Here is a 10,999-nt window from a genome sequence, read left to right on the forward strand (position 1 = left end):
TTTGCCCCTTTCGTCATACAGTGAAGTTTCAGAAAGTTTTGAGAGCTTTTTGAAATTAATTCTATACTGCGATTCTTAAACAAAATTTTTCCTTTTAAATATTGCAGGTCGAAAATTGATTTTCTGACATTTATTTATATCTATTATGAAAAAAATGGTTACTTTTATTTACGGCATCCTATGCAATTGTTTTTTTGGTTTTTGTTTTACGATATAACACAGTTTAAAAACTAAGACCTCGCATACTTGTTTGAAATTTGAATACGGGAAATTCATACATCACAAACAAAAAGAACGTTACTTATTGATAAGTACAAATTCGACTAATATCATGTTAGTTGACTAAAATTCTAATTTGAGTCCACGAAGGTTTTAGCTAGGTCTAATTTTGCACAGAAAGTAGTGAATGATAAATTTCATAATAGCACACACATATATTTAGTAGTTACTGCCTCGAGACCTGTTTATATAAATATTTGTTCGAGTCTACTTAAATTTAACTGAGTGCCAGTGGATATCGGATAGAAATATAAAAAAGTATGAAGTAGCATTCTATTATATGTGAGGTGTGCAGTATTTTTAATTTTAGATGAGGCACCACTTCTTCTTCTTAACTTCTTAAATACCTGAATTAAAATGTTACAAATTTTAACTTCTTTTATGTGATTAGTATACCTGAAAATTTTTATTTGAACGTTCATGTATTTACTCAAATTAAATATTTAATTAGTCATTCACACTGCATAGAATAAATAAATAAATAATTGATCCCTACTGTATCATCACCTAAAAATTCTATATCTGTACTACCGCTCACTATAGCTTTAACTAAAAATTATTCTTTCTTCAGCAAAATGATTGCTTTCGTCGTCTTCTTCTTCTTCATCTTCATCTTCAGCACCACGCAATCAGCCGCCTCTGTATTCAACGATTTCAACTGCACAACCAATATCACCTTCACTCCTAACGGCACCTTCCAAAGCAACCTCGCCACCCTCCTCTCCTCTCTCTCCTCCAACGCCACCGGCGGCATCAGATTCTACAACACCACCGTCGGCGGCCGCGGCGGAGCAAACACCGTATACGGCCTCTTCGTGTGCCGCGGCGATGTGCCGTATCCATTGTGCAGCGAGTGCGTTAACTTCGCCACCCAGAGGATAAGCTCATCGTGTCCTTCAGCGAAAGAAGCCATTATTTGGTACAACGAGTGCTTGCTGCGATATTCTTCCAGGTCTATCTTCTCTTCCATGGAAGAATGGCCAAGATATCAAGTCAAGATTCCGTTAGGCGACCCTGGGCTTTTACGAACTCGGCGTTTCTACGATACTTTGGGATCTATTTTGAACGATCTGATAGATGGAGCAGCTCAGGCTCTTGGGAAATCTGATTCAAAGTTCGGTGTTCAGCAAGGTGACGCATCTGGAAACACAACGCTGTACGGCCTGGCTCAGTGCACGCCGGACTTAGCCACCGGCGACTGCAAGCGGTGTGTCAGGGATGCCATAGCGGAGATTACGACGTCGTGTTGCAGTGGCAGCATCGGACAAAGTGTGATGTTCCCCAGTTGCATTATTCGCTATGAAACATATCCATTTTATCAGCATGCCGGAACGTCGACACTCACGCCGGTGGCGGCGGCTAACGGTCAGTGGCTAAACCTTTTTTTTTTTTTGGCAATATTCAGTGCATATGTCTGCCTCATAAAAAAAATTTTAAAAAATATTGTGTCAATACATATAAATTCAGTTGGATTTTGGACCAACATTAATGGAAAAAGTTTAGACCGGTGTATTTGGTTTGGTAATAGAATTGCTTGAGATAAGTTAAGTTTTCTTTCTTTCTTTCTTTTTTCCCAAAAAAAAGATATTTCAAAGATATTTGAAGTTTTGAATGCATTCATCATAATAACGAAAATATAATTATAATTATTAATATTATGCTGTTTGCGTAAAATTACTCTTACTATTAGAGATAAAATATCAATACCATCCGTACTCCTTTTATGATTTATTTGATCAATAGTTGTACTCGTTTATTTTAGATTAACGATCATGCCTAGAAAAATAATAATTGATAAGCTAGAAACTGCGGTAGGCGGGGGACATGATACTAGCACATTAATCATGAAAGAAAATTGAAGATTATTTTATCCACACTTCCATTTGGGCCTACTCCATTATCATATATACACACACACACACACACACATAACTTACATACTAATCGATTCAAACTTCTTTTGTGGGATTTTTTTAATTTAAATGTTTGATAACGAAAATAAAAAATATATATATGCTTAATAATATTTTTTTGTATTTATATACTAATCGATGGATGCTGAAAGCAACTTTCCATAACAAAACTTACATAAATTTTTTTTATTAAAATATGACACGTGAAACAAGTTTTGGAAGTGTTAACCATGGAATATTATGAAACTTATATACTCAATATAAATTTATTCAAGGAAAATTCCCATTGAAAAAAAGTTTAAAATTACTAAATTTCAAATGAGGGTTAACAATAACACTTTAATAGGTTTTGACAATACTTAATATACAAATAACAACACATTTTTATAAAAAAATTTTATAAAAAATTTAGTAATTTCAAACTTCTTTTTGTGGGATTTTTTTATTTAAATGTTTGATAATGAAAATAAAAAATATATATGCCTAATAATATTTTTAAATCTTGCCATTACCCAAAAATTACTGTCACTTTCAATTCGTAAGTTCTGGTCGGTAGGAAAAAATGACATGCATTCTCAATGGCATGTGGCTGTTAATCTCATCCAATGTGTGATATATACGTGGAAGCTGATTCGTGCAGGAAAAAGCAATAAATTGCGGACACAAATTATTGCAATTATTGTCCCCTCCATTATTGTTCTAGTGGCGATTCTCGTTTTTTGCTTCTACATGGCGCCTAGAAGAAATTCAAATTCAAAGAAGAAATCACAAAAAGCCACTGATCTCTCAGAAAATTGTAAGCAATATATAATACTTTTTATTAATATAGAAAATTACGTCCTTTAGATTTTGCATATAGTCCAACTGGATTCTTACATATGTTTCCGCGTTAACGTTATTTTATAGTTGGGGTTGAAATTATTACCACAATGGATTCGTTGCAAATTGACATAGCTACAATTAAAGTGGCTACGGACAATTTTTCTGAAAAAAGCAGGATTGGCAAAGGTGGATTTGGAGAAGTTTATAAGGTGATAATTGCGATAAATTAAAGATAATAAATTAATGGTTTTTTTTTTTTTCCTTTTGTAAATTTCATGAGTTGATTTTAACTGATGGCTTGAAGTTTTTTAGGGGGTTCTTCCTAATGGACAAGAGATAGCTGTGAAGCGATTGTCAAGAACTTCATCGCAGGGAGTTGAAGAATTCAAAAATGAGGTTTTGCTGATAGCTAAACTTCAACACAGAAATTTAGTAAGGTTACTGGGATTCTGCCTTGAAGATGATGAGAAGATACTTATCTATGAATATGTGCCTAACAAAAGCCTTAACCATTTCCTATTTGGTATGTCATACAGTCTATGAAAGTTTTCAATATATCAGAATGCAATTAGTTAATTTCTTTTTTCGCTGTTTGGTTTATGTTCAGATCCTTTGAAGCAAAGGGAATTAACTTGGCCTGAACGTTTTAAGATTATAAAAGGAATTGCTCGAGGAATCCTATATTTACATGAAGACTCTCGTCTTAAGGTCATACATCGTGATCTTAAACCAAGTAATGTTTTGTTAGATAGTAACTTGAGTCCAAAAATCTCAGATTTTGGTATGGCAAGACTAATAACACTAGACCAAGTTGAAGGAAGCACAAACAGGATTGTTGGAACATAGTAAGTGCAAAATTCTCTTTTCCTCCTTCCATGCTTTTATATCAATAATTGTTCAAGTACTAACAAGTTATATATTTTCAGTGGCTATATATCTCCAGAATATGCAATGCACGGATATTTTTCTATAAAATCCGATGTCTTTAGTTTTGGAGTGATGATGCTCGAGATTATCAGTGGAAGAAAGAATTCATATTCTTATGAATCATGTCGCATTGATGATCTCTTGAGCAATGTGAGTGTTCTTTTTCTCTGCCTTCGTTGTATCTTCATGTACATGGATAAAAAGAAGGCTAATTAATTAAGCTAATAACATGATTAATTAACTACATTGTTTAACATTTATACTGATTAATATATAAATTGTTGCAGGCTTGGAGAAAATGGAGGGATGAATCAATAGAGGAATTGATGGATCCAGCAGTGAGAGAATCATATTCTCAACAAGAAGTGTTTAGGTGCATCCAGATTGGTTTATTGTGCGTTCAAGAAAATCCAGATGATAGGCCTACAATGGGAAACGTTGCTTCATATCTTAGCAACATTACAGTTGAATTGCCATATCCTCTGGAACCTGCGTTTTTCATGCAAGGTAGAAGAAGAAGAAACCATATGCATGATCCCAATTCTGATCACTCCACCAATTACTCTGTCTCCTCAACCATTAATGAGATGTCCATCAGCAAATTTTTCCCTCGCTAATGATTATTAATTACGTATATGTGAAAAAAATTGTAACTATACAATATTCAAATTCTAGATTGTTTTGTTGCTCTATAGTTTTTATTTTTATTTGAAAGGATAAGCACTAACAATTTGAAGTTATAAACGGGATCAAACCCATAACTTCTTACATATAGAATAGATTTTATGCCACTAAGTTACAACGACATTGGCAGGTTGCTCTGTAGTATTATATTGATGGTATGTTGGAGGCACAACCCAAATCTCTTGGGTCTGTACGTAGTGCATAAATTGTAATTTGATGTGTTTAACATTGGTTCATTTATTTTTGACACAATGCAATTAGAGCTGGGAATCAGGGCTGGCCCTTCAGGGCTGGCAGACTTAAAAGGGCCGGCCCTCCAGGGCTGAAATTTTAAAAATACCCCAATTTGCTAGGCCCGGCCCTTAAGCTACAGGGCCAGGGCCAGCCCAAGGGCTTTTAGCCCGTTTAAGAAAAAATACTATTTTTTATATTTATCATATTTTTTTTTATAAAAATATAAAAATAAACCAATGAAATTATTAATAAAAGACATAAATATGAATAAAATTAAGTCACAAATATAAAATATCATCATATATAAATATTCATCAACATCTAAGAACATCTAAAACATTCATTAACAAGATAACAACATCTAAAAGTTTTATCTATAATGCAATTGTGCAATAAATAAACACTATCATTAATCTTTTGAAACTTCATCATCACTATAATTAATTACTTTTCTTCATAAGTATGTTTTTCTTTCGTAACAAAAATATCAAGTTTTTCTTCTTTATAAGAATTTTATTTTTAAATTTTGTAATCTAACTATTATTTTACTTTAATGTGAGAAACATTGTTGTTGAAACTCATGAATTTCTAATTCAAATTATAGAATCACAAGTTATATAAGTATAAAAATATTCTATTATCAAATATATATATAGTTTAAAAATATCAACGCATATAATATAAATCAAATCATTATTAAAGTCCAAATTAACCCATTTTTTAAAAATTTAATTGGATAAATTATTGTCTAAAACTAAATTTAATTTTAAAATGATAATAATAATTAAATATTTGAAATATTATTAACAATGTAAAAAATTAATAACATTAATATTATATAAAAAAATTTTAAAAATAAAAAAATTATAAAAGGGCTTAAAAGGGCCAGCCTGCGGCCCTCCAGGGCCCGCCCTTTTAAGCCCTCGGCCCTCCAGGGCTTATTTATCATTTTAAGAGAAAAATATCAAGCCCGGCCCTAATAATTTCAGGGCCTAAACGGGCCGGCCTGACGGGCTCGGTCCGTTTTCCCGACTCTAAATGCAATCGATTTGATTACTTTGCAATATATAATCGTATCCGAGATTGCATGCATGCAAATTATGCAGACAATGCAAAATGATAAGACGAGATTAGCGTAAGCTTTTGAAAATGGAAAACTACATAGAAATAAAGAAATTAGAGGAAATAAAACTCTCCCTAAACATCAATTTAAAACAGTTCTAACAAAAAAACATATTGCATCGCCCAGCAAGCTAGAAAATCAAGTTGAAGGAATATTAAAACCCTTGAAACAAGCTTCAAGAACTCTATAATTTATGATAATACCACAAATATTGATAACTTTAATAAGTTTGATAATCGTTCTTGGCAAAATAATGAAGAACTAACCCTCTCTGAAAATACACAATTCATCATCAGTGTCGTTTAAAATTTCTCAAAACATGGTTCATGAACAAAACTAACTAAGCCCAGATAGCTGATGGGTCGAATCTGGAAAAGCTTAAACTAAAATGTATTCCTAGCTTTGGGCCCATGGATTCCTAGTTAAAGTAGAATTAGTAATCACTTTTTTCTTGTACCATAAAAAAAATCATAGTGATCACTTTTTTCTCATAATGAAAACTAATAGCCACGTTCGCTGAATAGTTATTTAGAATTTAGCACTCAGGGGGTGTTTGGATAGAAACCAAACCATGATTTCAGAAGTGCTTTTACGGTTTACGAAGTAAATATGTGAAGGAGTTTGTCTCATTTTGCGGAAAAGTGTTTCTGAAATCATGGTTTTCATATTACCAAACACCCCCTCAGTATCCTTGCTTCAATGAGTTTTAGCTTTAAAAGTGATATTTTAGCAAATGTATCTCTACTTAAATGTACATTTTAATTTATTTTGATAATTATTTTTAAGATTTGGCTTGAATAGAATTAAATGATGTCGTACGACTTATGTAGCTCATCTCACGTGGTGGGCTTTGTTGTTGTTGTATTATTTGTGGTGGGAATCTTGGACTTCGTCCAGCTTGAATTGATGTTTTCTATCCCAAACTATACGATTCTACCATTGACTTCAAAATAGAACACTTTCTTTTGTTCTTTACTGTATGCTTATAGTTGACTGAATTGGTAGAGGATGGCCCAGGTAAGGTGGGAGATATAAACAGGGTTGTTTGTCAAGATTGGAATCAATGCTGACCGAAACGCAAATTCCACGAATCTACCGTTCATCTTTCTCTATCAATCACATACCTTCAATAGAGAATAGTCATGACATTTCTTAGCCTTAAAAATGTCCTAAAATTAGTTGAGTTCATCATTGTTCGATAGCATTTGAATCATTATTTGCATCTCATTTCTTAACTTAAATTACAGAGGTGATCATCGTCGGATCAGTTGGCAGTGGAGGATGGGTAGCATCAAATGCCTTGTGCTCGTTTTCATGTTTCCAGCGCTAATGCTTAGCTTTGGCGCCGAACAGGTTACAGCTTTCCAGTTCATTGAATCAGACTGTTACCCTCTTACTGATAACAAACCTAACCATACGTATGAAGCTAATGTGAAAGCCCTCCTCTCCGACCTCAGCTCCAATTCCACCCAAGACAATGGCTTCTACAATTCACTTGCTGGTTGGGGAACCACAAATCCTATAAGGGGACAAGCTCTTTGCCGTGGGGACGTCACTCCCTCCACATGTCAACACTGTGTCTCACTCGCAGCCCAAAAAACTTTAACCTCTAGCCTTAACTGTACTGAATTCATAATCTACTACGACCTTTGCATGTTGCGTTACAACAGCAAATCCTTCAAGTTCGATGACATAGTCGATGATGGCCTCGCTTGGTCTGGTAACAAGACGGAAATCTCTGACGAGAGCCGTTTCAATCAAACAGTATGGGTTCTTTTAAGGATTGTGACCGCAAAAGCTGCGAATTCAAACTTTCCTGATAAGAAATTTGCCACCTACGAAGTTCCAGTCACGGCCACGCAGAAGCTGTACGGCTTAGCACAGTGCACGCCTGATTTGACAGTTTCAGATTGTGGCCAGTGTTTTCAAACGGCCTTACGACAGTTTCAGGAGTTTTGCGTCGTTCAAGATGAAAGTAAGGGTGTGGAATTTTGTGCGGAGATCCCACGGGTAATGGTTTTTCTGGCCGGATGTAACGTTAGATATGATACGCACCGCTTTTATAATGTAAGCAACGTATCAAATGTACCAGCAGCCGTTCGTCTTGCAACTTCAGGTAACAAGCAATCCATTTTTGTTATCCTCGGAGTTAATCACATGTAAATGATTATCGACGATCTTATGTACTCAGGAAAACGACATGCTGGATCACGAATTATTGTTGTGATCGTTGCCTCCACTATCATTTCACCCACGCTTTTTTGTTTGAGCTGCTATTTGCTCAGGAGAAAGCTGAGAAAGAGCCGGCAAACTATTCTCACACAAAACTGTAATCTATACTTGTTTCCCTGCATATTTAAAATAATGTTCTAATTTTGGCATGCTTAATGATGTTTTGACTACTCATGTATTGATCTAGTTGGCGAAGAAAGTTCGAAGCTGAAGTCCTTGCGATTTAATCTCACTACAATTGAAGCTGCAACGAATAAGTTTTCTCTCCAGAATAGAATTGGCAAAGGTGGATTTGGATATGTATACAAGGTACAATAATTTTCTCGTGTTTTGTCCTTTTGGATGAAGGGATTCCATCCTTTTTTTTTTTTTGGTGATAAAAGGGATTCCATCTTTATTGAAGTGATTTATATATCTCCTAATTAATTATTGGCCTTCTGCTCAGGGAGTTCTTCATGATGGCCAAGAAATTGCTGTGAAAAGACTCTCAAAAAATTCTCTGCAAGGAGCATTAGAATTTAAGAATGAAGTTTTGCTGATAGCCAAACTCCAACACAGAAATCTAGTCACCTTGTTGGGGTTTTGCTTGGAAAAACAAGAGAAAATTCTTATTTACGAATATGTTCCTAATAAGAGTATTGATTTCTTTTTATTTGGTATATTTTAATGTTACTTTCACATTTTTTTCTTCTTTAAAATTTAAACGTTATGCAATTTTCATATTATTAAACTTCTTATTTTCATTAATTTTCTCCATTTTGACTTGACTTCATTTAGATTCTAAAAATCAAAGGCAATTAAATTGGCTGGAACGATTCAACATTATTGGTGGAATTGCTCGTGGACTTCTTTACCTACATGAACATTCTCGTTTCAAAGTTATTCACCGTGATCTTAAACCAAGTAATGTTTTATTAGATAGTAAGATGAATCCAAAGATATCAGATTTTGGTATGGCAAGAATGGTTGCAATAGATCAAGATCAAGAGAATACAAATAGAATTGTTGGAACATAGTAAGTCTTACAACTCTTGTTTGTTGCACACTCATTACCTGCATCTTTTAAACTTGTACATGCTTGAATTTGAAACAAAACGTCATTGTGTATACTGTGAGAACATTCATTCATCCTAAAAAATAACTTGAGGATTGATCTTTACCTATTGTTTCATATGTTTATCCATAATATTCATAATTTTTTCTTGTATATCTATTATATTAAACTAATTTTTTTTCTTTAGTGGTTATATGTCTCCAGAATATTTAATGTACGGACAATTTTCAGAGAAATCAGATATATTTAGTTTTGGAGTTATAATCTTAGAGATAATTAGCAGCAGAAGGAATGCTAGATCTTATGAATCACATCTCTTGACTCATGTGAGTATGAAGTCCAATTTAATTCTTGTCTCTACCTGATCATTTTTTCATATGTATCTAATACACGAACATTAATGCAGGCTTGGAAGCAATGGAAGGAGGGAACACCATTACACGTATTGGACTCATGTCTAATGGAATCTTGTTCTCAAAGTGAAGTAGTAAGATGCGTGCAAATTGGGTTATTATGTGTTCAAGAAAATCCAGAAGATAGGCCAACAATGTCTCAAACTGTTTCATATCTTAGTAATCCTTCCGTTGAATTGCCCTCTCCAAGAGAACCAGCATTCTTCATGCACAGCCGACAAAATTCAAGTGAAAATATTGCAACAGAATCACTTTTGAATCGATCTTCTGTGAATCCTAATCGGTTCTCTTTGAATGAAATGTCTCAGACTGAACTCTTCGCACGATGAAAAGAGGTTCGTCTTTGCTAAAGTCAAGGATCAGTGAAAAGCACTGCTTTTTAGTTGATTAGGAGCGTATCTCCTTATAATTTCTTGCTTCTTATCATAACAGAACTAAAATTTCTCCTTAATCAGTTAATGTGTAAATTTATCTCAGCTTGCCTGAAAGTGCTTCTCTAGAATACCTTTTCTTTTCTTTTTTTGGGTAAAGGTGCACCTAACACTCTAAATTATTTTTGAAAATGCACCCAGCATCCTAAATTATTAAGCAGTGCAATTTTGCTCCCAATCTATTAAAATAGGCGTAATTTCACCCAAAGCTAACGGCCTCTAAAACATCCATTTTTCCCATCTTGCTCCCCCTCTGATCCGTCCGCCTCTCCCCTTCTCCGTCCTTTCCCTTTCTTTCTTTCTGTATTTAAGAACAAAGCAAGCAAGAACAATCAACCCAAGACAAGAAAAAGAAGAAATCATAGGGAACAAGTAAGAAACTGCCAAAAAAAAAAAAGGAAGTATAACTTGTGTTCAGTCAAAAAGGAAATCCGGAAGAAGTTTGGTTCAACAAGGACCTTAACGCTGCTGCATCCATTTGCTACAAGTTCTTTCCCAACGATCTCATGCTAATATCAATTACAACTGTCCGATGGAAACTCTCAAGAGAGAAGGCATAGAATAGACCTCCTCATTCTCTCGCTGTGAAATTTTTTCCAACATCAATGTCAGAAAAAAGGGGAAAAAAACACTTCACCTCATTTATATTAGAAGGACTTCTAGGAAAAGAAAAATTAATGCTAGAAGGACATAATTTGTGTAATGAGGAATATTTAGATTGGATAAAGCTCTGCACATTCGTAATAGTAATAACCATGATGTTGGAAGATTTTGCACAATAATTAATCTCAGTGGATGTAATTGTTAGCGCACCAACCAAACATAGCACAGGAAAATTACTCCAATGCAAATCAACTATACACTATTACAAAAAAAAATAACGGCGG

The 10,999-nt window shown here is 34.2% G+C and overlaps 2 protein-coding genes across 2 annotated transcripts; both read left to right on the plus strand.

Annotated features, from left to right (window-relative positions):
* Positions 1-843: 843 nt before the first annotated feature.
* On the plus strand, positions 844-4,874 carry LOC114761007 (cysteine-rich receptor-like protein kinase 10). The gene is made up of 7 exons (XM_028950319.1): positions 844-1,644; positions 2,833-2,988; positions 3,099-3,223; positions 3,327-3,537; positions 3,622-3,859; positions 3,941-4,091; positions 4,229-4,874. Exons 1-7 carry the CDS (start codon positions 855-857, stop codon positions 4,556-4,558), a joined length of 2,001 nt encoding a protein of 666 aa, XP_028806152.1. The 5' UTR covers positions 844-854; the 3' UTR covers positions 4,559-4,874.
* Positions 4,875-7,291: 2,417 nt separating this feature from the next.
* Positions 7,292-10,010, plus strand: LOC114760996 (putative receptor-like protein kinase At4g00960). Its single transcript, XM_028950309.1, has 7 exons — positions 7,292-8,098; positions 8,174-8,311; positions 8,402-8,523; positions 8,660-8,870; positions 8,992-9,229; positions 9,456-9,594; positions 9,675-10,010. Exons 1-7 carry the CDS (start codon positions 7,297-7,299, stop codon positions 10,008-10,010), a joined length of 1,986 nt encoding a protein of 661 aa, XP_028806142.1. The 5' UTR covers positions 7,292-7,296.
* Positions 10,011-10,999: the final 989 nt, after the last annotated feature.

This window comes from Neltuma alba, unplaced genomic scaffold (assembly GCF_004799145.2).
Source record: "Neltuma alba isolate B1F8T4 unplaced genomic scaffold, ASM479914v2 tig00011065_pilon, whole genome shotgun sequence".
Lineage (NCBI taxonomy): Eukaryota > Viridiplantae > Streptophyta > Magnoliopsida > Fabales > Fabaceae > Neltuma > Neltuma alba.